Source organism: Cyprinodon tularosa, unplaced genomic scaffold (genome assembly GCF_016077235.1).
Source record: "Cyprinodon tularosa strain WSP-4 unplaced genomic scaffold, ASM1607723v1 ctg932, whole genome shotgun sequence".
Lineage (NCBI taxonomy): Eukaryota > Metazoa > Chordata > Actinopteri > Cyprinodontiformes > Cyprinodontidae > Cyprinodon > Cyprinodon tularosa.
The window spans coordinates 32,501-58,785 of NW_024039710.1; the positions used below are offsets into that span (position 1 = coordinate 32,501).

Sequence of the window (26,285 nt, forward strand, 5' to 3'; positions counted from 1 at the left end):
ATATATATATATATATATATATATATATATATATATATATATATATATATATATATATATATGGGAGAGTGGGAGGCAGATCTTTTAGTTCTCAGGCTCCTCTCCTGTGGAACCAACTACCAGTTTTAGTCTGTGAGGCAGACACCCCGTCTACTTTTAAGGCTAGGCTTAAAACTTTCCTTTTTGATAAAGCTTCTAATTAGAGTGGCTCAGGTTAGTGGTGGGATGGCAGGATGGCATCAGGCTGTGATGCCATCCTGGAGAGAAACATAAGCTGTGTTGCTTCCATCAACACCCTTGTTTATAGATGTTGGAGATCAGCCTGTTTTCCAGTGTGGTCCTGTTTCTCTGACCGTGACTGGCTGGATGTGCTCTCTTCATAAACTAGGGATTTTTTTATGGTACAATCGTGCAAGATGACACATATAAGGGTAAATAGAATTATAAAAATATCTAAACACTGTGGCAATATATAAGCAATATCTATACCGTATATCCAGGTCTGGGACGGATTTTAGCAGGGGCTTACCGGGGCTGCAGCCCGGGGCCCCGGCATTCCCGTAGGATTTATATTTTTGTGAATGGATAGTGTTAGAATTTACCGTATTTTCACGACTATAAGCGCACATAAACGTCTTTTTATCCCTTGAAATGTGCGGTGCTCCCTTTGGTAAGGAGACCAGGTGGGGGTTTTTTCCACTCATCAACATCGCTGTTGATGCAGAAGCAGCGAGTTTAAAAATAAAATTAATAAAATTGAACAATATCACACCAAGATCCCCAATAAACCTGCTTTTCAGTTGACTGCTGATCCACAGGACAAAAAACTGGTCATAATCAGGGAAGCAGACAGACTAAAGAAAGCTAGGAAACGTCTCACCAAAACACACAAATAACCTGGCGCTGATGGGAGGCAAACAATCAGATTAGAACCGCAGAACCAGGGAGACAGGGAGCAAGAAGCAGAGGAAAAAACCATGACATAAAAACCCCATTTCCATTTCTTTCGTTTTTAAAATTAAATAAAAAAATTAAATGGCAAAAATCCAAACGTGTCTGCTAGTTTAAAGTCCATCTTATTTATTTGAATATTTAACGAAAACATTGCAGATGCTTCACACGCACACAAAATGACAGAAAGATCCGAGCGTTTTAGTTTCTATATATATATATAATACCTTTCAAAACCTATGAGTGTTTTTAAAATCTAGTGATTTTTTGAAAGAAAATAAAAGAATAAAAATAGTTAAGCATTTTAAAAGGAATTTTAAAAAAAAGGAACATAACAGCATTTTTTAAATAAATGATTTATTATGAGAACATATCATTTCACCATTTATTGGGGGTAATTAATTGAATGCTTATTTATTTATTGAACATGTGTATATTTATTTATTTATTTAGATTGGAGTAGATGTGATTAGATGAGCTTTATTGATCTCACAGCGGAGAAATTCACTCGTCACATATTGGCATAGAAGTTACTGGAGGTGCAAACAGGGAGGAAAAAGGTGCATTAAGATGCTTTATAAAAAAAAAAAAACAACATTTAAGGCAATTCGGCCACAGTTGGGATTAAACCCACGAGCTGTTGATCTGGAGACCACTCAGCTTAACCACTGCGCTATAAGTTCGCAACACGTGACACCCCTCCCAGTCACGTATTGGACGGCAAGAAAGTAGCACACAAAAACAAAGCTTTCAACGGCACTTATATTTTACAAAACTAAAGAAAATATATTTTCTTACATACCCTTTTGAATAACTTTGGCTTATCTTAATGAGGAATCAACTTTGGATATGATTTTAATTTCAACATCACCAGCCGCAGCACTGTCTCTGTCGCCTTTCTCTGGTTGCGCTACAGTCCGTATCCCCGGCTCCAACTTAATTAATTTTATTTTTCATTAAATAATAGCGATGCAGATAAATAGAAATAACAGTTCTCAGATAAGATCGGAGGTGTATCTATAACTACTATCAATCTATCTATAAATATTTTCATGAAATAAGATTATGCAGTCCCAATGTTAAATTAATTCATTAACTTTATTTTAATCAAAAACAAAATAAAATAGAACAATATCACACCAAGATCCCCAATAAACCTGCTTTTCAGTTGACTGCAGGCCCACAAACGTACAGACACGGTGTCTACTGCAAGTCTCTGACTAAAGGAGCTGGTCAGCTCCTCTTTTTATACAGGCTCATGCGTGAATGTCCAACGAATAACTCCAATTGTTGTTTCAAAAATAGAAAACCTGGTTTCATTACTTTACATTCTAACTTTCATTACTTTATAAAAAAGCGATAATTATAATAAAAAAAAAACAAAAACATTTAAGGCAACTCGGCCACAGCTGGGATTGAACCCACAGTCTATTGAACCAAAGACCACTCAGCTTAACCTCTGCGCTATAAACTCGCAACCCGTGACACCCCTTCCAGTCTGCTACTCGACCTATGTAATTCTGACTCATGGGACGCCGAAATGGAGTCAGACTGCCACCTAGTGGCTATAGTAGTCACATGTTTTTCACACAATACGTGAAACACGCGGAGCGTGAGTGAAGTGTCCATTTCCAACCAGCGCCCACTGAAAATAAGATTGATCTTATTAAAAATAAGATCATAAGCACTCCTCTATCCGCGATTGTACCTGAGGTAGTCATGGAATCTGAACCGGGTTTAGACTGCTTTGATCCAGTTGAACTTTCTGAATTAGCAAAATTATTGTCCTCATCTAAGCCTTCAACTTGTATGTTAGATCCATTTCCAACCAGGTTATTTAAGGAGGTATTCCCTTTGATCTCCTCCTCCATTTTAGATGTGATTAATCTATCTCTGTTTCAGGGATATGTACCTAAAGCTTTTAAGGTTGCTGTAATTAAACCTCTGCTTAAGAAACCGTCTCTTGACCCAGATGACTTGGTTAATTATAGACCTATACCCAATCTTCCTTTCTTATCCAAAATTCTTGAGAAAGTAGTTGCCAAACAAGTTTGCGATCACTTACACCATAATGAACTTTTTGAAGAGTTTCAGTCTGGCTTTAGAGCTCATCATAGCACTGAAACAGCTCTGGTGAAAGTCACTAATGATATTCTCATGGCCTCAGATAATGGACTTGTATCTGTGCTCGTCCTGTTAGATCTTAGTGCTGCATTTGATACAGTTGACCATAATATTCTTTTAGAAAGACTTGAATATTTTGTTGGAATTAAAGGAACAGCACTAGACTGGTTTAAATCTTATCTATCTGATCGAATTCAGTTTGTTCATGTTAATGATAGATCTTCCACATGCTCACAGGTTACCTGTGGAGTACCACAGGGATCAGTGCTAGGACCAATTCTCTTTACTTTATACATGCTCCCAATTGGTAAAGTTATTAGACAGCATGGGATTAATTTCCACTGTTATGCTGATGATACCCAGCTATATCTGTCTATAAATCCAGATGAAGCTAACCCATTACATAGATTACAGGCATGTCTTGAAGACATAAAAACCTGGATGACTCTTAACTTTCTGCTTCTGAATGCAGACAAAACAGAAGTTATAGTCTTTGGACCAGAGTCTCTGAAAAAGAAGCTGATTAGCCAGTCACTTCATTTGGATGGGATTAAACTGATTTCAGATACTAAAGTAAAAAATCTTGGTGTTATTTTTGATCAGGACCTGTCATTTAAATCCCATATCAAAGAGGTTTCTAGAATATCCTTCTTTCATCTGAGGAACATTGCAAAAATTAGAAATCTCCTGTCCAGGGGTGATGCTGAGAAACTAGTCCATGCATTTGTTACTTCAAGGCTGGACTATTGTAATTCTTTACTATCAGGAAGTCCACAAACTGTAGTTAAAAGCCTTCAGCTGATCCAAAATGCTGCAGCCAGAGTTCTGATGAAAATTAAAAAGAGAGATCATATCTCGCCTATCCTGGCTTCTCTTCATTGGCTTCCTGTTAAATCAAGAATAGAATTTAAAATCCTCCTTCTCACATATAAAGCCTTAAATGGCCAAGCTCCATCTGATATCAGAGATCTGATTGTTCCTTATGTTCCTAACAGAGCACTTCGCTCTCAATCTGCAGGTTTACTAGTGGTTCCTAGAATTTCTAAAAGTAGAATGGGAGGCAGATCTTTTAGTCATCAGGCTCCTCTCCTGTGGAACCAACTACCAGTTTTAGTCCCTGAGGCAGACACCCCGTCTACTTTTAAGGCTAGGCTTAAAACTTTCCTTTTTGATAAAGCTTCTAATTAGAGTGGCTCAGGTTATCCTGAGCTATCTCTATAGTTATGCTGCTATAGGCTTAGACTTTTGGAGGACATGGGGACCCCCATTTCATCATTCTGCTCCATTCTCTCTCTGTTCTCCTATTCTGCAGAATCTGTTCAATCTCTAACCTTCTGCTCTCTCTGCTTTTCCTCAGAGTAGCTTGGCCTCGTCTGTTCCTGTTTGGCTGTGACGTCATCCTGGAAAGAAACATCAGCTGTGCTGCTTCCATCAACACCCTTGTTTATAGATGTTGGAGATCGGCCTGTTTTCCAGTGTAGTCCTGTTTCTCTGACCGTGACTGAGTAGATGTGCTCTCTTCGTCCTCTGGAATGGGAGCTGGCTCGGAGCTCGTCTGCCTGGCTGTGTGTTTCCTGGACGGGGCCGCCTTTTACAGCTGCTTTTTGTGTCTCTGCTTCCGTCTCCTTGAACCCCAGTCGGCCTCGGCAGATAGCCGCTCACACTGAGCCTGGTTCTGCTGGAGGTTTCTTCCTGTTAAAAGGGAGTTTTTCCTCTCCACTGTCGCTACAAGCATGCTTAGTGTGAGGGATTGTATTTGAGTCAATGCAATCAACTGGTTTTCCTTAGACAGAAAACTTTGTATCAATTTGGCTGTATGATCTGGTTGAACTGTAAAGTGCCTTGAGATGACATGTGTTGTGAATTTGGCGCTATATAAATAAACTGAATAGAATTGAATGGTCAAGACAATCTCCTGCAGTTCAAACCGAGCATCAGTATGGGGAAGAAAGGTGATTTGAGTGACTTTGAACGTGGCATGATTGTTGGTGCCAGGAGGGCTGGTCTGAGTATTTCAGAAACTGCTGATCTAACAGGATTTTCACGCACAACCATCTCTAGGGTTTACAGAGAATGGACCGAAAAAGAAAAAACATCCAGTGAGCGGCAGTTCTGTGGGCGGAAATGCCTTGTTGATGCCAGAGGTCAGAGGAGAATGGCCAGACTGGTTCGAGCTGATAGAGCGTTCTGACCAGCTGTCTCTCTCTGTGGTGTGGAGGCTGCAGAGCTTCTGACTGGAAGAATGTGAGGAGGGTGGTGAGGACAGCGGAAGGAATCATTGGGGCTCCTCTTCCCTCCATTAAGGACATTTCATCACAGCGCTGTGTGTCCCGAGCCCGTAATATCATCAAAGACCCCTCACACCCCCACCATGGACTGTTCTCCCTGCTGCCCTCTGGAAAGAGGTTCCGCAGCATCCGCTGCAGATCCACCAGGTTGTGCAACAGCTTCTTCCCCACTGCCATCAGACTGTTGAACCTTTGATCCACAATCCGAACTCTGCACCTATTGCACATTATCGGGCATCAAATGCTGCTGAACTTTTAACTTTTAGCCCTTTAAATTGTTCATCTCATTGTATTTTTCAATAACGCATTTTTTGCACAAATGCCATTTTGCACTGAACCACTGCAACTTGCACACTGTCTCTTATCCTCTGCACTGTTCACACTTTGACCACTGCTGCACTTTTTGTATTTTTCTATAACTCGTGCCATTTGAAATATCAATGCAACGTTCATAAGCTGTATGTAACGCAATTTCGTTCTGTATGCACCCTGTGCATACAAAATGACAAATAAAGAAGTCTAAGTCTAAGTCTAAGTCTAAGTCTAGAAGGGCAACAGTGACTCAAATAACCACCGGTTACAACCAAGGTGGGCAGAAGAGCATCTCTGAACGCACAGTACGTCGAACTTTGAGGCAGATGGGCTACAGCAGCAGTAGACCACACCGGGTGCCACTCCTTTCACTTAAGAACAGGAAACTGAGGCTGCAATTTGCACAAGCTCATCGAAATTGCACAATAGAAGATTGGAAAAACATTGCCTGGTCTGATGAGTCTCGATTTCTGCTGCAACATTCGGATGGTAGGGTCAGAATTTGGCATCTACAACATGAAAGCATATGAAACATGAAATTCTTCCTTTTGGTACCTCTTTTTGACTATTAGACCCGATGTAACGGGTACATTTTTCTGCACTGTGAGATCAATAAAGTCAATTAATGAGGGTTTCGTCTGACAGAGAGAGATTTTGGTTGATAATCATCATAGACAACACCCCCCTTATCCGGTGGCTTTGATCCTCTGGATTTTCAAAATAAATAAAAGTGCAAAAGAGAATTTACTGATTAACTATAGGAAAAAAAGACAACCAGGAAGCAATCAGAAGTCATTACTTTTTTTTATTTTTTCATTAGGTTGTTCAGTTATTCAGTGTGTTTGCAAAAAGGACACAGCTTACAGGTTCTGTATCAAAAAAGAAAAAAGGATCTGAACCGTTTGTGCTCGGAAGTTACATCAGAAAAATATTTAATTAAAACGTCAGAATTTCAAGTCAGTAGTTTACAATATAAAGTCCAACAAATCTACATTATTATTCTATACAACTGCATCCAGCTATGGACCAGCATTATATAAAGTACCTTAAAACGGGCAGGAAAATAAAAATATGTACATTCTCCTGCTTTCAAAATCTCAATATAAACACAGGATTAAAGGCTGTAATTATTTCATGAACCCCATTCAAAAACACAAGGTGCCTCATCAAAAATAATCTAGTAATATGGGTTTAAGGAGAGTAATCAGAGGGATTAACAAAAACAGTAAAACGCACACCTTTGCCGTTGGAATCAGCCTGCAGTCTGATTGTATTAGGTCTATTTCACATTTTGCCTGAGCCTGACATCAGTGGGTAAGTTTGAGGAGTAAGGCAGAACAGCATCATGGTACCATCAGAAGCTTGAACATCAGCTGCAGTTTTCTTTCAGTGATCAGGGGTCTGAACACATGAAGGTCCCTCTGGTCCAGCTGAACCCCAGCAGCGTGTGGGGGGGGGGTCATTTATGTGTTTAGTGTTTGCATTGGGGGGTTCCAATACTGACTGGAGCGACTGTCTGCTGCTGGGAGCACTGGCTGAGCCCCACGCCTGCGTCCCAATCATCGGTGCCGTCGTCCAGCTGAGGCCGGTTAAAGGAAGAAGACAACGGAGCTGCTGCTTCCCAGTTTATTGAAGTGCTTTCCGTGGTGACGTGAGCAGTTAGGGTCGATGGTATCTGGGGGGGAGAAAAGATGTCAGGAACTCCTAAATTTTTTGACATACAGTAAAAGCTTCCAAACAATATTCTGGTATTGCATTCCAGAACTGCAAAAAAAATCAGTGTATTTAAGTGGAGTTTTTTTTTTAAACCCAAGGAGCAAACATGACCTAAAAGAGTAGCAGCTGAATTGAAGTGCATCAGATTTTGATCTGTTTTCATTTTATCGTATTAAATCAAAACGTTAAAGGTGCAGCTATCAATTATCTTAACATCTGATTAATCTAAAAAGAGGTGGTTTATTAATTCTTCCTTCCAATAAAGTTAAAAAAGAATCCACTGGAGGTGGTTCCAAGTTTGAAGAAATTTTGCCTCCCATCAAGGAAGCTTTTTCAATTCAAAATGTCAGAAAAAAACGTTGAGTTCGAGGCTTTATACAAAGCTAAACCTCCCCCATTCCAAAGGGGTGGACCCATTTGTCTGTTCCATTTTCTTTTTTAGGCTACTGTATAAAGCCTCGAACTCAACAATATTTCTGACATTTTGAATTGAAAAAGCTTCCTGGATGGGAAGCGAAACGTCTTCCAAGTCCAGTGGAATGACTATGACCTGGATGACTGAGAATCTTCACCAGTACCTTGTTAATTAACATATCTTGGTGAACAAAAATTTTAACTAAAAGCATTGTGTTTTGCTCATTATAAATATATTTTAAGTTGTAAAAACAACAACAAAAGAAAAGAAATGAGTTCAAATGTCAGAAATGCCAATTGAGGACTTTTTGATACAATATGTTAATTTCCAGAGCAAAAAGTCTATTTAATGTAAATTCTCTGGGTGGGATTGAAGGTGTACATGTGATGTTTAAGCAACGAGAAAAAGGCAAAGTTTATATACTAGTTGATAAATTTAGTTGATAATTATTTCAATAATTGATTGCCCTAAAATAAAAGAAGTTTGCATTTCTAATGTGACAAAACATGGAAGTTCAAGGAAGCATTAATATTGTTGTAAGGCCCTGATACTACAGTGAAAGAGAACCAAAGCAGAGCAACAGTGATTTAAACATGGAGGACGTTAGCCTCCTCACCGGGTGTAAATCCTGCTGTCTTCATGAACCTCCATCTCTGTGCTCTTAAATTCGTTGAGCTCTTTGCGGATGGCAGCCTGGAAGTGAAGAAAAAATAAATAATTAAATCAGGCAAATAGGATCAAAAGGAAACATGTATTATGAAATTGGAAGTGCAGCATGTTCGCCATACTGTAAAGAAAACCCAGCAGGGACTCTGGGTGCTCTGAGGATGTGTCTCACCTTGTCAGCAGGAGTGAGCTTGGTCCACGGTTTGTCTGCGCGCCTGTCGTAGTCTTCAGCATGGGTGGATTCTACGTACTCATGGAACCGCAGGATCTTCCTGGCCTGCAGCTCAGCCACGGTGGGTCTCTGAGAAAGCTGAAGTGGAGAGAAGAGGGAGGGTCATTACCTGCCATCAGCTAAACTACTCTTAAATGTACAAACCATATTGCACTACTGCTTCCACACCTTTCTTGTGAGTCTTCGTTTGATCTCAGATCTTTCTAGCCGTCGATCCGCTTCGTTCTTGGCTGTAGAAAGAGAGAGATTTTTAATCCCAAAGCTAAAAGTAGAGCAGCGAATCAGGTACGTTTCACCTGAGCTGCCATCTGCATGCTGCCATAATGGGACTCTTTAATAATTGTCAAGATCTGCACAAGGAGCCATGTTGTCCTGATTACAGCTATGCAGGCAGATGAGATCCAGCAGAGAGGTTTAAAACCTGGATCAGAACTGAAAAATACCTTTTTTTATTGATCCAGCACACTGATCACTACACACAGCCCGCGCTGTTTTACACCAAATCATAGACACTAAAGTCTGCTTGTTTTTTTGTTTGTTTTTTTAGCAAACATGTGGCAAGAGAAAGCAGATCTCCATTGCAGGGCTTCCTAAAAAAGTTTTTGTTTTGTTTTTTGTGTTTTTTTTTTGTTTTTCTTTTTTTATGAGGCCATCAGAAAAAGTTACAAAGGCTGTTTTATGTGTTTGGGTCGGTGTCAAGAAAAGAATCCAGCTGTAAACATGGCACAGGTCTGCTGGAGGGAAAGCGTCACAGTTGAAAGGGGTTCTCCTTAATGCTGCATTCACAATTAACGTGCTTTGAGCAGCCAGCTTACATGCAAAATCTATGGTTGACACGCATTAAGGCACGTCTAAATGACCCCGTTGGTGGTTGAAAATGTCCATCAGAGCATTTCCTGCAGCTGGAGCACCATGAAACGAGCAATGAAGCATTCAAGGCAGTTAACAACCAGCTGACTCTTGGGTTGGAGAATCTGAACTTGCTCTACACGCCACAACAACTAATCAGAGGCTCCGGTAGGTGTTGGTGTCTTGGTGTGATATGAAGGCACTGATGCAGCTCAGGAGGACATCAAACTGGGCTTGGATGAGAGGAAAATAGCAGGAATTGTCAGCGTGCAGCTCTGGGAGTGGGTGGTAAAACTCTCTTCTCTGGCCTCCGATGACAGCGTTCTCTAGCTTTATTTAGTAAATACAGCCAAGCCACTCTTTCAATGTCATCTGCTATTAAAGAATAGCCCAGCAAAGAGAGCTTCTTTGGTGCTAAAAGTTTGAAGGCAAAATCTGGTCGGCTAAATAACCTTATTTATCTGGACTAAAATGCTGCTTTCAGGGTATTTCCGTTGTTAAAACACTCACTTCAAAATCATTTTCCTCTGAAGCAAAAAGGTGCAACCAGGGGCACTTGACCTGTAACTTCCAGTTATAGCACCCCGACAAGCAACTGGCGGCTTTCAACTGTCGTAAAATCACACTTGCCATTTCTCAATGTGTGTACTTGTGCGTTCTCATGTGCTCGTGAAACATGATCAGCATCAGGCCTAGTCCTGTTCCAATTCACAAGAACCAGAAGACAGAGAACAGACAAACTCTCCGGATGTTGTTCTCGCCCCTCCCTATTTACCCAGCATGCATCAGAGCAGATTTGTCCATTCTTGATATTGACAGCTGTCCCAGCATGCACTGCGGCACCAGCTGCTTCCAGGTTAGCGCTCACAAAGCACAGATTACTAAGTTAAAAGCTCACTTTTCTGTTGCTGTTGTTCTATAAAACTACATTTTAAAGATCATTTGAGGCAAGAATTATATTTTTAAGCATCGATATGTCGACATTTACTGATTTAGTGCATAATTTCAAAAAAACGTTCTGATGTTGAGAGGACCATCTCAACCAGCGGACCTCCGAGGCTGCCGCTAGGGCGAATTTAAGCCCGTCTGCAGCAGCCTTCTCTCTGCATAGCTGTGTGTGAAGTACAGCTGGCTCTGACAGAGAGTTTTTTGTTTTATTTGGCAAAATGCTCATTTGATTTGTGTTTATCTGACTGTGTTAATTATCAGTCCCCCACTGACACAATTCACGAGAATTTCTCCATTCTTGTGACCTGAAAAACGGCTACAGTCTCCTTCTGTGTTTTGGAATCTAATAGCAGAGCACTATGGATCATAATCATGGAGCTCCTTGTAAAGACCAGGAAACATTTACCACTCTGGATCAAATCCTACATCAGAGAACCAAAAATATGTCTGATCAGTGAAGTCTCATGTTTTGTTGCCTAATGACAACTGCCATAAAGCTAAATGACTCAGTCGGCAACAGATCCGACCCTCTCAAGTTACACAGACAAGTTTGCAAGCAAAGCAGCCAGCATTGATACGCACCAAGTGTTGCACTGATCTGAGAAAAAAAAATATTGAATAGATTTCAAATGAAGCTAGTACTTGGATCAACTTCACATCGTGATGCTTTAAACAAGTTCACTTTAAGAACCGTTATGTTGAAAACGTCTTCCTGGATCCCTGCTAAGCAATATATAGATTCATCAGTCATTCTTAAAATCTATGTTTGTCCTCTATTTATTTAGTGTTTGATCTGATTAGATTGCTTTATTTCTTCAAAAATAATCACAAAAGAACCCATTGATCACACCATATATGGTCTGGGCCAGACTAACTGGTTCTCCTCACTCACTCCTGTGCGACTAAATGATGCCAATCGGTTCAATAATTCATAAAGGGTGCAGCTTAGATCAAAGTTTTAATAATCTAAAAAACTAAATCAGGTTGAAATATATATATATATATATATATATATATATATATATATATATATATATATATATATATATATATATATATATATATATTTTAGGGATGGGATGATTTATGAAAACCGTCCGAACCGTTCGGTTCGACTGTCTCGGTTCGGTTCGCGTGTGTTTCGTTTGGTTCATGCGCTGCTCCTTTTTCTCATAGGCAAAGCGTTTACACTCCAGAACAGAAGGTGACGGTACTGCGACCAGAGCCAACCACCAGTAGTAAACAAGAAGAAGAAGCGAAGCAGCTAAGCCGGGTGTAGCAGGGAAAAAAATCAGTTGTTGTGGAGAATTGTGTTGGAATGGCGAGTGGGAAAGAACAGGAGTTGGAAGACGCGCCAGCAGCACTTTATAGGTCTGCTGTATGGGAGCGCTTTGCATTTAGAGTGACCTACGATGACGGCGGAAAGAAAGTTGTGGATAAAATTGCAACAGTGTGCAAGCATTGTGCAACACGTTTTGTTTATGCTAACAGCAACATGACCAACATGTCATGCTAACCCCGAAATCCCTCATACTCTGTCAGCAAGCCCCGCTGCGCTCCAGATCGGCTGCTCAAAGCAAAGCCTACAGCCTCCTCTGTGGCTCCCTCCGTCCGCTCCCCTCTGAGTTCCTTGGAGATCGTAGAGAGGATGCGCGAGATGATTAAATTCAAAGCAGCAAAACATACGGAAATGATCCAGGGTTTCGGCGGATCATTTAAAATAATTACAATCCATTATTTTTTGGGGAATTTTTTCATTAATTTCATAAATTTTTATGGGATTTCGGTGTAACAATTAACATATTAACATATATATATATATATATATATATATATATATATATATATATATATATATATATATATATATATATATATTTCAACCTGATCACTGATTTTACTGATTTTACAGGGAAGTTGTCCTTTAAACATTCTCATAAAGATGAACAGAGTCAAGCTTTTCAAACACTGTTGGTTCGACACCCGCTTCATTTTAGCGTGATTTTTATAGAGCCTGTCTGCGCCTGTATACATTCCTGCCACTTCCCAAATATCTAAAGGTTGAGTAGCTAAAACTGATCTACTGTTGCAAACAGATTTTCAACTTACATGTGGATTCCTGATCCACAGATTGGATCACAGCAATGAGAAATTTTATAAATCGTATATCTTGTGGAAATTTTATTATGAAGCATTATGAAACTGCAGAAATAACACAGACCACAGAACCGAAGTATGAAGTCTGACAAACATTTCTGCTTTAGGGTTTTTATCGCGGTATACAGGAATGGAGATGAAGAGTTTCCTTCAGACTGACTTTGGTAACTCACAGATTAAAAATTGATCATAGCCTGAAGCTGACTCTACTAGCGTAAATAGGCGAGGCCGGCTCTAATGTTCTCATGGAGTTATGGTCTTGCATTTGTTCTTAGAAGCCATAATGAAACACACAGCAACAAACTAATATTGCTCAAAAATCAGCCAACTGCACAGATTGTTATTATTATGCACCGATCTCCTAAGGGGGAGTGTGGCCTAGTGGTCAGGACATTACTCTTGGAGTTCTGATAAAATAAAAAGAGAGATCATATCTCTCCTATCCTGGCTTCTCTTCATTCCTTCCTGTTAAATCCAGAATAGAATTTAAAATCCTCCTTCTCACATATAAAGCCTTAAATGGCCAAGCTCCATCTGATATCAGAGATCTGATTGTTCCTTATGTTCCTAATAGAGCACTTCGCTCTCAATCTGCAGGTTTACTAGTGGTTCCTAGAATCTCTAAAAGTAGAATGGGAGGCAGATCTTTTAGTTATCAGGCTCCTCTCCTGTGGAACCAACTACCAGTTTTAGTCTGTGAGGCAGACACCCTGTCTACTTTTAAGGCTAGGCTTAAAACTTTCCTTTTTGATAAAGCTTCTAGTTAGAGTGGCTCAGTTTATCCTGAGCCATCACAATACAGGAATAAGGAACTTTAATGTTTTTTAATGCTCTTAGAAATAACAAATCAACAAGGACCCATGACTCTCATTCATATATATCATGAAAAGAAACATCCTGGAAAGAAACATCAGCTGTGCTGCTTCTATCAACACCCTTGTTTATAGATGTTGGAGATCGGCCTGTTTTCCAGTGTGGTCCTGTTACTCTGACCGTGACTGAGTGGATGTGCTCTCTTCGTCCTCTGGCATGGGAGCTGCCTTGGAGCTCGTCTGCCTGGCTGTGTGTTTCCTGGACGGGGCCGCCTTTTACAGTTGCTTTTTGTATCTCTGCTTCTGTCTCCTTGAACCCCAGTCGGCCTCGGCAGATGGCCGCTCACACTGAGCCTGGTTCTGCTGGAGGTTTCTTCCTGTTAAAAGGAAGTTTTTCCTCTCCACTGTCGCTACAAGCATGCTTAGTGTGGGGGATTGTATTTGAGTCAATGAGTCAATGCAATCAACTGGTTTTCCTTAGATAGAAAACTTTGTATCAATTTGACTGTATGATCTGGTTGAACTGTAAAGTGCCTTGAGATGACATGTGTTGTGAATTTGGCGCTATATAAATAAACTGAATTGAAATTGAATTGAATATATATAAAAACAAGGGTTTTTATAAACTTTTTTTTTTATTAAAGCATTTTAAATGCCACAATAATCAAATTTAATGCATTTTAATGCCAATTAAGGATTTTTATTTAAAAAAAAATAATAATTTAATAATTTATTGAATAATAATTTAATGACTTTTAATTATTTCAAATGACCCATGGAAATCTTGTCTGTAGTTGTGCTGCTATAGGCTTAGACTGCTGGAGGACATGGGGACCCTTTTTCATCATTCTGCTTCATTCTATCTCTATTCTCCCACTATGCAGAATCTGTTAGTTCAATCTCTAACGTTCTGCTCTCTCTGATTTTTCCTCATAGTAGCTTCATCTGGTCTCTTCCTGTTTGGCTGTGACTCCACCCTGAAGAGAAATATCAGCTCTGTTGCTGCCATCAACACCTTTGTTTATAGATGTCCAAGATCGGCCCGTTTTTCAGTGTAGTTCTGTTTCTCTGACTGTGGCTGGCTAGATGTGCTCTCTCCATCCTCTGAAACAGGAGCTGACTCGGAGCTCGTCTGCCTGGCTGTGTTTCCTGGACCCTTGCTCCCCAAGGGGATGGGTTAAATGCATTGCTCTGTACATGTGACAGTGTAATGACAAAAAAAAGAAGTCCAAACCTTCTGACTTCTGGTCTTTTCTTAGGGTACAGAACCTGACACCTTCAGCAGGTCGATTAGCTTGTTTTTACTTGCTGTCCAACCATGCACTACGCCAACCTTACACTATAACTGAATGTACCAACCAATGGGGAAAAAAACTAATCAGATCATAGCTAGAAACAGACCATCTTCCTTAGAGGTGGTGTTCAGGTGTAGTTTCCTGTGTGCCAAACTTAACGGGAATGTTTTCCTTTGGTGTTCAGATTTGTTCCAGCTTGCATCTAGCCTCTGAGGCATAACAATTCCTGAGCACAGCTTAAATTATATCAGCCCAGAGATCCGTCCCAGTCAGACCTCAATGATCCCCAGGTCAATAATGATAGTTTGCCATTAACCCAGCAGCCCTCAGAGACTGGAAACCTGTTTACTGCACTGCCTGTAGCTGACTGACTGGAACAACTGTGCAGTGTCCCTAGTTTCACATTACTTCCACATTCAGAGGTGCTGCAGCAGCGCTCTGCACACAGGGCCTTCAGCCAAGCATGATGAAGTGAGGCTGATATACTAAAACAGGCCTCAGCCACCAAGACTGGGCACTCCACAACAAAAAGTATTCATTAATGAACATATGTTGCTTTATTTATTTAATGTAAGAAAATCCATGGAATTAAGACATTTAAAAACAGATTAAATTGGGGGTGAACCTATAGTCAGTCAGCTGAGGACCAATTAAATAAATGTTTCCTTTGACCTTTTTATGCAGATGACTGGTAGATTAAAATGAACTGTGAAGGAGGAACAAAGCAAGGCTCACCTTGAAGAATGTTTCTCTGCTCCAGCTCTTCAGCTGTTGGTCTTTGACTCAGCCGCCTAAAAATAAGCAACGAATTGACATGTTAGTTCTGAAAGAAGTTTATGTTTGAGATATCAGGTTTCATATAAAGCAGATCCTATCTTTGCTGGATCTCTGAGTTGGATGAACTACAGCATAAGAACACTTGAAATCAAAGAAGAAGCTAAACATTTCCACTGTTCTGTGCAGTGGGCTGTGGATGATGTGTGGGGATTACCGTGTGAGCGTAGAACCGATCTTCTTCCTCACAGCCTCCCACTGTTCCCTGTTGCTCCAACTAACTGAGTCTTCAATCTCCTGCTTCTGTTTTTCAAGCTTCCGGGCCAATGTGTCCTTTCTTTCCACACATCTCCCCAGCCTACCTGCTGAACATTTATACACGGCACCATGTTAACCCAGCAGACTAATGACATACCTTTAGTGGCTTTTGTGTGTCCAAGTACATTTTGAAGAAAGCTTCAAAGTGATGTTGAACGACTCTAGCTGCAACAAAAGTACGGCGTACCTCCTTCTTCATCGCTCTCTTCGTCTCTGTATGGGATGGGGCCCTCAGAGTCAGAGTCCGAGTCCTCCCGCCTGTCCCCGTGGTCGTTACTTTCAGGTATCATGGTGACTCTAGGGTCTCCAATCAAGGCCCTCCTGCTGCGGGGCTCCAGCCCCGGCTGCTTGGGGGCCTGCTGAGCCTTAATCTTCTGCAATTCTTCTTCCATGTCGAAGTCGTCATCCTCTGGCCTGGAAAGAAATCAAGATATCAGGTGCTGAATTTCAATCCATGATAAGTTATACATACAACGCTGGACAACTGTTTTTTTGTTGTTGTTTTTTTTATGTAGAACTTCTATTTTAAAACTCAGCCTATTCTGCATTAAATACTAAATCCAGCCTTTCTATGGTGAAGAAGTCCACACAGTTCAGGCCCATTTTACAAAGCAGGTTCAACAAACTCGGACTTAAATCCTACACTCTGAATTGATCTGGCCTAATGTTGGAAACTGAGTTTTTCGGTTTTAAAACAGCTGCTGTGAGTTAGTTTAATCAAGTCTGAATAGGTTCACTTGGAGCCGGGCAACAACTACGAAAACCATGATCCCAAGTCCACGAGTCACCATGACAACAGGCAAGAGGAGGTGCCTATTTCACTCAACTAGAACTCCTGATTTTAATGAAGAAATTAAGAAACAAATGTTGGAGAAAATTTTTAAAACAAAGAGCTACAAAAGAAAGAGATGGTATAGGAGAAGTGTTTTGCTGGAGTTGATGCGTAAGTATATATGTAGTCCTGTATGGCAAGCCGTAGTGACGTTTATTAAAGGCACACTCCTCTCTGATGTTTCATTTGTAGATCACCTACATAAGATTCTTCCTGGTCACAATCCCATTCCCAGTCCAAACTGTAATAACAGATTTTCTAAATTACATTTTTTTTGCATCAGAAATTGAATTTCAGAATGTAAAAAAATAAAATTAGATTTTTAAGAATTAACTCTCATATACCTACAAATGATTGCACATTTTGATTGGCCGTCTTGACATTTATAAGCTTAATACATATATTCATGAATATATATATTAATATATATATTCATGAGTAACAGAACAAATGTTTTGTAACCATGACAACATTAAAAAACTTTATCAATCAATTTATTTAGATTAAATCACCTGTAAGCCATTAAAGACAAAGTATAAAAATGTTAAAATAGAGCAAATCTGATTAAGTCAAATTTTTAACTCTTCTTGTTTTCTTTCTTTTGAACAATATTCTGACAATAGAATAAAATTTAAAAATTTTTTGGGAGTTTTTACAGCACTAGTGGCTCGTTTTCTGACAGTTGGCTGACAGGAAAGAGGGTATGAGAGAGGGGGGAGAGACATGCGGCACTAAGGCCTCCGTACATTGGTCGTGCGCGCTAACCACTGCTCCACCTGCACACCCATCATGAGAAATACTAAATCCTGTACGCAGGCCATCCTGAAAACAATATATCTGTAAAGATTCAAACTGACAGTGTAATTAAATTAAGGGCAGAGGCCTATAAAAGGGTAAACTCTTCTATTGTTTCAGGAGATTTTTAGCCTAAAAATAGAAAGAATAAAACTGGGCATACGCTATGATTTTTTGCCCTTTCGGGCCGATTCTCTAGTCGTGCAAGAATTTTTTGCTTGGTCTGATTTTTTGAAGCCACTGTTGCATTTTCCTGCCTGTGTTTGCATGATTAAAATGATACAGTGATGAAAATTGTTAAACAAGCCTCAGTTTAAAGGAAATAAACATTTATTACCTAATCAGACTAACGACAATGGATTTGAAATGGGGAGAATGTCAGGTATTGATTGGATTAATGAATCAACCAATTAACATTATGTTACTTACAGCCGCAGAGGTTCGATGAAAACAGGAAGTGAGTGGCGCGTGTTCACTGCTGGTTCCTCTGGGAGCTCTGGTGGCAGATCAAAGAGCAGCGAGTGGGCCCTTTGGTTGCCTTCAGGGTTGGGTTGACCCTGACCGGGACTCGCCAGTGCTCTCTTAATAAGGATGTGTAATGGGATGGCTGGAGGCTGGCTGGGAGGCTCAGTGGTAGGGCTGGGGGGGTCAGTCTGTAAGGCTGGCACACCACCAGAGGAGGAGTTGGGCAGAGGGAGCACCTTAACCCTGGGAGGAGATGGAGGTATGTGGGAGGGCAGCGGGGGCCCAGGCTCTGTTGAAGTCTCTGGGATCGCTGTCTGCACCTTGTCTTCACTGCCTCCTCCTTTAGGAACAGGGGGGGGGGCAAGAACAGGGGCTGGAGGGTCCGCGATCTGATCAGGAGGGGAGGGATCTACAGCATGGCGCTTGGTGACGGGCGTCATCCTTTTCGGTGGGGTGGGCGGAGAGCGTTTAGCAGGTGCTGGGATTACGATCACACCGCTGGTGGGCTGAGAAAACTCAGCTGTAGAATAAAACAAACAAACAGCATTAATGTCTGAAACACTGATGTTATAGATGAAAACCACGTAACAACGTGGAGAGATGAGACACCATCAGTCACAGGAGGGAGGTTAGTTTCACAACTAATCAGCCAGTTTTGGTCAGTAGGAAACCGTCTCAGAGCTAAACTCTTTCCAGGCAGGTGGTAGGTTAGGATGTCAGCTCAATTAAAGATGATGTTCAGTCCATTCTAACATTTTCATGCAATGCCATTTTGGGTTCATTCAGACAAATTAGTAGCACTTCCAAAAAACAAAAAAGCTGAATTATCAGCAGAAAATGTATGGAGTTAGCATTGATATTTAGCTATATGACGTGAAATGATCAAATCAATGCATCATTCAGCATGCAGGCTTCATTAAGCCGGTCGGTCTTCTGGCAGGGTACCTGAGCAGGTCCTGTGGCGCAGGTACCCTGGCAGGGAGAGGTAGAGGCTGAGCTCGCCCTGCCCCCTGAAGCCGCTCCAATAACACAGCTGCCTGACATGAGAAGCCCTGTTCAGGGAGGAAGCTGGCAAAAATGAGTGGAGATGTCAGGGACGTGGCTGGGTTTACATTCCAGGCTGGGAGATAAACATGAGACAGGGGTGGGAGGGAGGCATCCCCCGTTTTGATAAACACTATCTGTGAAAGATTAACTGAACAGAAGATAAAAAACAGAGGCAAGAGCAGCGCATGGATTTATGGTGATTTTTCTAACAACTCTCCAACAGGGTGATCCAACAGCTCACAGTAGGTGAACTTTACTGATTTATTGGCTAAGGCCAAATTACATGAGCACATATCTTTTATTCAGGGGCGGATTTAGGAAATTTGGGACCCTAGGCAAAGACAGGCAGGGGGCCCTCTGAATTGAGAAGACAAAACATAAAACAGAACCATTATAAAGATACAGAAATTTTAATAGAACAGGCATACATTATCTGTTCTAGGTTTTGTCCCTCTCTTCTCGTTTTCCTCAGCTGACTTTTCATGCTGTCTCAAAAGGAATGAGAGATTTTTTCCAAGCACTAAGCTCACTTAGCTGATTGCTCCTTCCTGTGTTTCCAAAAAGGCCAAAGTAAATAACCCAGTCCTTCTTTTCACTGTAGACAAGCCATGATCTGCTTATCTTTTCTCCATTTTTCATTTGGATGAAATAATAGCTGCATGAATCATGACAGCAGACAACATAGAGGAGAGCAGGAGGCTCTGGAGAGCAGCGTTAGCTGCTTTAATAGGTTCTGAACATGTGCTGCAAATGGAATGATCCAATGTGGTGGGGGGCATTTTAGCGAAAGGATTTTTATCAAAAACATAATGTGCACAAAAAAGGAATAAAACAGAGTTTTATGGGGCCCCCAGGAACTTAGGGCCCTAGGTGACTGTCTAGTGCCTAATGGTAACCCCCCTGCTTTTCTAAACAACTTGATGTAACATAAAAGGCTTGAGTTTTCTCATCCGGGCTCAGAACTGAACAGAACTGACCGCCAAGAAATACATCTTAATAATAAAAAACAACAACAAAGGGCTTCAGGAAGAACTCTGTGCTTCGGTGTGTTTCTGAAAAGGTATCGACAGCCTACAGACCGCATGGTGTACTTCGCCATTTGTAACCGAGAAATGTCATCTCATCTACCAAATGGAAGAGGAATGTGATTCTCCACCAACAATACTGGGATGGGCTGCAAAACATGAGCAACTGTGGCATGCTGGGGCAGAGGATATTAAAAATAAAGAGACAGTGAGTTTTATTTTGCCCTCCAGAAAAACTTGACAGGCGTTGCAGAAAGTCAAAGCAAGTTGAAGCACATCTCAGACAGTTGGAAAGTTTGCCTACAGCAGCCAATAGTAATCCAGTCAGAGAGCTCATGATAAAAAACCAACAGATGTTTTATACTAAACAGGAGTATCAATACTCAGACGCTGTATCCACAAATAATTACTAATAAGAGTTGTTTGCATATTTTTGCCATTGTTAATTTTAGATTTCTCGGTCACTTGTACGTCGTACGATTTTCTCAATCGTCGCACACAGCTACAGCTCACAATGTATGCTCTCACACTGTGCGATCCGAAGCTCTGATGTGATCTATCTGTTCACACCGTACATCCAAAAACCACGTCGGACTGAGCTCCGCAGTGAGATGGCGCTACTAGGACTCGTCTATCCAGAAGCCAAACGAGTAGAAGATGAAAAAAAATGGAAGTATCGATGCCTCCTGTTAAATATGAAGCTCACTAGAGAGAAACGCACTGCCTTGGCGATTTGTGCAATTTTGTGCTGAAAGCCCTAAAAAGAAAAGGTGACGATGTATTTGGACAAAGACATGGCTGAGCAAATGTGGCTACTACGGTCTGTCAATTTTACAGAAAGAACTCCATTTCACTTTCACCCCCGCCATACTTCTATGTTTTTGTCAGAGAGGAAGAAGAAGAATCCTTGTTGGCGCACTGAGTGATTTGCCCACGACAACCTTATGACAGCCGATTGTATTTCCAACATGTTTGATTTTCTCTAAACCTTATGTCTGATTGGGAGTTAGTTGTGGGAGGCCGTTCACCCCTCGTCACCCACTGTACACTACATGACGCATGATCAGGCTGAAAGTCGGCCCGTTGAAACAAATAAAATTCTCGCACAACTGGAGAATCGGACCGAAAAGGGCAAAAAAAATCGTACAGTGTATGCCCGGATTTATTTTGCACATTTACTGTATTGAAATGTGCAAAATAGAGTTCGGTGGGGGGGGTGGGGTGACAGATTTATTTAGATGCGGTTGTATTGGAAGAAATAGGGTTGTGTATTGAAGTGAATATTTTCCAAGCTTACTGGTCCAGATAGCTAACAAGCTAGCTGTTAACAGAAGCACGGCTGCTAATAGAGCGGTGCGGTAGTGATGTGCCCCCCCGCATAGCCAAAGACATGGTGACCCGTTTGTACATATTGCTTTCCTTAATAATTAAGGTGAATCCGAAATTTTATTTTTTAGCCACTAGGCCCAGCCCTACCCCAACTTATGTTGATTGCAACCAGAGGAAGGCTGCGTAATTACCATAATCTTCTCATAATTGTCTTGCTGTCTAGTGTGTCAAGCAGCAAACAAATGTTTTACTTGAAGCCCATCCTACTTGTATTGACGAGAACACGATTTATGACAAAGTCTGTAACGTTTTACTTTTTTATGGAATATTGTCCCCACCAGCGGCAGTTTCAGTCATACCAAAACAAACCTTGACTAATTTCTAAAACAATACAGAAAACAAAAAAAAAACACAAAGATTGATCATTTGAAGCACTGTTTGAACTCTGTGTTGATACAGCTCAGTATGACTCAGATCTCCAGCCTCCGTATCAAGAGTAATTTTAATACAGAGCATTTTGTTATTTCTCTTATAATACTGGTTAACAGATAAGGACTCACTGGTACCGTATCTGTGCTGAAGCAGTTTTAAATAATTGCTGAGAACTCTTAGTAAATCCTGGGAATCCAAACAAACAATGATGAGGTTTCACTTCACTGAGCTTCCTATCACAGTGGTCTCTTCAGTATTTATATTCTGGAAGAGAGCACACCCTTCAGCAAGAACATGCAGCAGACAGGGTGGGAGCGCTGGGTTCCCAGGAAAGTCCTGTGGTTCGCTCACTTGGTCCAAAAGTGGACGTCATCTTTTCTGTAAGGTTCAGTTCATGTTTAAATTTTACTTCCTGCAACCTGAAAGATATCCAACACACGCTGAAAGTAGTGTTACTAGGCAACAGATCAAATCAGGTACGATTTTGATACTAATGTAAAATCATTGCTACAGTGGCTAAGTCCATAGAGATGTATGCTTTTGCATGCTTTGTCAGATCAAAGCCAATTTTTAGTCAGACCTAAAGCACCACAGTTTATCTGAAAGAGGAGCAAGAGTCACTACCCGGTTCCGTCCCGGAAGCACGATCCGTCCTGCGCATGCGTGAACAAAGTAATAAGACACGGATCACCAAAAAACTACATAATAATGATACAAAAAATACTTATTTATATACTTAAAACATGAAAGACTGATAAACTACATTGCATAGAAAATATTGAAGACTCTTCTAGAGAAAATGGATACGTTTTACATTCTCGACATTGTTTTGGGGTGACGTCATCTTCGGACATGTTCAGAGCAGTCACAGTAACGTTCGAAAGGCTATTTAAGTGTATTTCTTTTTTTCATTTTTAGAATATGCAATATTTATGCAAATACAAATATATTCAAAAGGAACCCTCCGCCGGAAAAAGACAAAAGAATAAAAAGTAAGAAAAACTAATTATTTCCTAAGAGAAATTAATTCTGTTCCCGCATTCGCAGGACGGATCATGCTACCAGGACGAATCAGGTAGTGACACCTAGAACACCTCAAAAGATGGCTCTCGGAACCAGGGTGCGGGTGTATACATCTGCACAAAATGTACGAACCAAGGGGGGAAATGAACTGATCCATGAGGCCAGTGGGAAGTCCAGACCTTTAGTGGTTGGGATTAGTATTAGTAATTACTATAACAAAACTGACTAGTTTTTAACTGGTGGATAAATCACGACACTGAGATATTTAGGCCCCGTCCACACGCTGTCAAACCCTGGCATAAACGCACAAATTTTTCACCAAACCAGCCTCTCATCCATACGAAGCCGGCGTTTCGGGGTCTGTAAACGATGTTTTTTTTATTAAGCCTTCAGAGTGGGAAGATTTTGAAACGCCGTTTTCGCGTTTCCATCTTTAAGCTCTAACCGCATTTTTTTTTTTACACGCATGCGTCATAGCGTCGCCTCTAAACACGCATGCGCGACACAGTATCACAACAACAATGGCGCCGTACTGTGTTGAATGGTTGCTGCTCATGCTACTCACCCTGCTGTCGGGCTTACAACAGAATCTTCTTCTTCTGGAATATCTCCAGGAAGAACAGAGCAATATCGACGACATAGTTCAGCACCTGAATTTGACTGAACCACGAAAATGGACCAGCAGGGCAACCATCTATAAATATTAGTGCGCATGCCCAACATTTCGTTGCCTGTTTTCGCCTATTTTTGCTTTGGCACCACAGCGCCACTTACAGGCCTGGGATACATTTTGCAGCGTTTTCATGCATTCGTGTGGACGATCACATTTATTTTACGTCTCCATCTTTACGACAAACGTTCTGGAAAATATTAGCGTTTCGTGTTCGTTTTGATTTCCTGTGGACGGGGCCTTAGTTTAATACTGAATTAAAAATTAATTTTTTAATATGATTTTTTTTTTTCAATGTACTAAATTCTGAAGTCAATAATTTTCAAATTCAGATATATTTCCCCATCACCTATAAAAACATAAAAATGGAGCTGGATTAGAAGAGGAAAAAGGCAGTCCATAGTGGGTGGTGGTCCCATTTGGACTCTTTGACCAACTTCAGAAGAGGAAACAATCACACAGACCAAAGCCACTCATTAGACAGATGACAAGACAGGAACTCACCAAGAGCTGCAGGATTGCTGTTGCGGTTGGTGGGTTTAGGTGGAGGTACAGGAGGCTGCTTAGCATTGGAAATAGGGCGCTGCTGGGTGGCCGGAGGCACCAGAGGCTTTAGGGCATGGGGAGGGACAGGAGGCTGCTGGGCGTGAGGAGGGACAGGGGGCTGCTGGGCGTGGGGAGGGACAGGGGGAGGCGGTTCAGGGTCAGCTGAGGCAGGAACAGCAGGAGGTAGCTGAGGTAGGTCGTCTACTACGAGGGAGACCGTCCTTGGTGGCTTGGCAATAGGAGCTTCAACAGAGGAACCAGAGGAGGAAGAAGATGAGGAAGAGGAGGAGAAGGAGGGGTGCTTGAAATCAGAAAGGTGACCAGTGAGGAATTTGGGTGGAACTAAAGCTCGCTTGGAGGCAGGTTGTTGCTGTTGGGGATCTTCTTCCAGAGAGTGGGGAAGAGGCAAGCGAACGCCAAGAGACTCTGCAGAGGCGTAAACAGACACAAAAACACAGACAGGTTGGCGAAGCTTCAACACTTGGGCAAATACAGGTGCTGGTCATAAAATTAGAATATCATGAAAAAGTAGATTGATTTCAGTAATTCCATTTAAAAAGTGAAACTTGTATATTATATTCATACATTACATACAAACTCATATATTTCAGATGTTTATTTTGTTTAATTTTGATGATTACAAATGACAACAAATGAAAATCTCAAATTCATCATATCAGAAAATTAGAATATTACTGAAGACCAATAAAAACAAAGGATTTATAGAAATGTTGGCCAACTGAAAAGTATGAACATGAAAAGTATGAGCATGTACAGCACTCAGTATTTAGTTGGGCCTCCTTTGGCCTGTATTACTGCAGCAATGCGGCGTGGCATGGAGTCGATCAGTCTGTGGCACTGCTCAGGTGTTATGATAGCCCAGGTTGCTCTAATAGTGGCTTTTAGCTCTTCTGAATTGTTGGGTCTGGTGTATTGCATCTTCTTCTTCACAATACCCCATAGATTTTCTATGGGGTTAAGGTCAGGAGAGTTTGCTGGCCAATTAAGAACAGGGATACCATGGTCCTTCAACCAGGTACTGGTAGCTTTGGCACTGTGTGCAGGTGCCAAGTCCTGTTGGAAAATGAAATCTGCATCTCCAAAAAGTTGGTCAGCTGCAGGAAGCATGAAGTGCTCTAAAACTTCCTGGTATGTGGCTGCGTTGACCCTGGACCTCAGAAAACACAATGGACCAACACCAGCAGATGACATGGCACCCCAAACCATCACTGACTGTGGAAACTTTACACTGGACTTCAAGCAACGTGGATGAAGTGCCTCTCTTCTTTTCCTCCAGACTCTGGGACCTTGATTTCCAAAGGAAATGCAAAATTTACTTTCATCAGAGAACATGACTTTGGACCACTCACCAGCAGTCCAGTCCTGTTTCTCTTTAGACGCTTCTGACGCTGTCTGTGGTTCAAGAGTGGCTTGACACAAGGAATGCGACAGCAGAAACCCATGTCTTTCATACGTCTGTGTGTGGTGGTTCTTGAAGCACTCACTCCAGCTGCAGTCCACTCTTTGTGAATCTCCCCCACATTTTTGAAGGGGTTTTGTTTCACAATCCTCTCCAGGGTGCGGTTATCTCTCTTGCTTGTACACTTTTTTCGACCACATCTTTTCCTTCCCTTCGCCTCTCTATTAATGTGCTTGGACACTGAGCTCTGTGAACAGCCAGCCTCTTTAGCGATGACCTTTTGTGTCTTGCCCTCCTTGTGCAAGGTGTCGATGGTCGTCTTTTGGACAACTGTCAAGTCAGCAGTCTTCCCCATGATTGTGTAGCCTATAGAACTAGACTGAAAGACCATTTAAAGGCTTTTGCAGGTGGTTTGAGTTAATTAGCTGATTAGAGTGTGGCACCAGGGGCCATCAATTTTGAACCTTTTCACAATATTCTAATTTTCTGATATGATGAATTTGAGATTTTCATTTGTTGTCATTTGTAATCATCAAAATTAAACAAAATAAACATCTGAAATATATGAGTTTGTATGTAATGTATGAATATAATATACAAGTTTCACTTTTTAAATGGAATTACTGAAATCAATCTACTTTTTCATGATATTCTAATTTTATGACCAGCACCTGTATGACACAGGAAGCACCTTAAGGGTTAACAAACAAAACAAGAAACTGAGGTTCATTACACATGCAGAGAGATTAAATCATCGAAGGAGGATCTCCTCCATCAGATCTGATTTGAAAAGAGCCTTCAAACTATAACGACCTTAGTTTCATTACTTTTTTTGGTTAGAGGG

The 26,285-nt window shown here is 41.1% G+C and overlaps 1 protein-coding gene across 3 annotated transcripts in view; it reads right to left on the reverse strand.

The window, feature by feature from the left end:
* Positions 1–6,462: 6,462 nt before the first annotated feature.
* Positions 6,463–26,285, reverse strand: part of LOC119776440 (phosphatase and actin regulator 4A-like) — a 56,330-nt gene continuing 36,507 nt past the window's right edge. The window contains exons 6-15 of one of the 3 annotated variants that reach the window (XM_038274832.1): positions 23,980–24,447; positions 18,895–19,017; positions 17,914–18,469; positions 16,044–16,271; positions 15,757–15,906; positions 15,501–15,556; positions 8,873–8,934; positions 8,645–8,782; positions 8,423–8,499; positions 6,463–7,350 (exon numbers count right to left, since the gene is read on the reverse strand). In XM_038274832.1, coding sequence (XP_038130760.1) covers positions 7,335–7,350; positions 8,423–8,499; positions 8,645–8,782; positions 8,873–8,934; positions 15,501–15,556; positions 15,757–15,906; positions 16,044–16,271; positions 17,914–18,469; positions 18,895–19,017; positions 23,980–24,447 — 1,874 coding nt within the window. In that variant the 3' untranslated portion in view covers positions 6,463–7,334. The remainder of the gene's footprint in view (positions 7,351–8,422; positions 8,500–8,644; positions 8,783–8,872; positions 8,935–15,500; positions 15,557–15,756; positions 15,907–16,043; positions 16,272–17,913; positions 18,470–18,894; positions 19,018–23,979; positions 24,448–26,285) is intronic. The other 2 variants (XM_038274831.1, XM_038274833.1) reach the window with 2 other exon arrangements.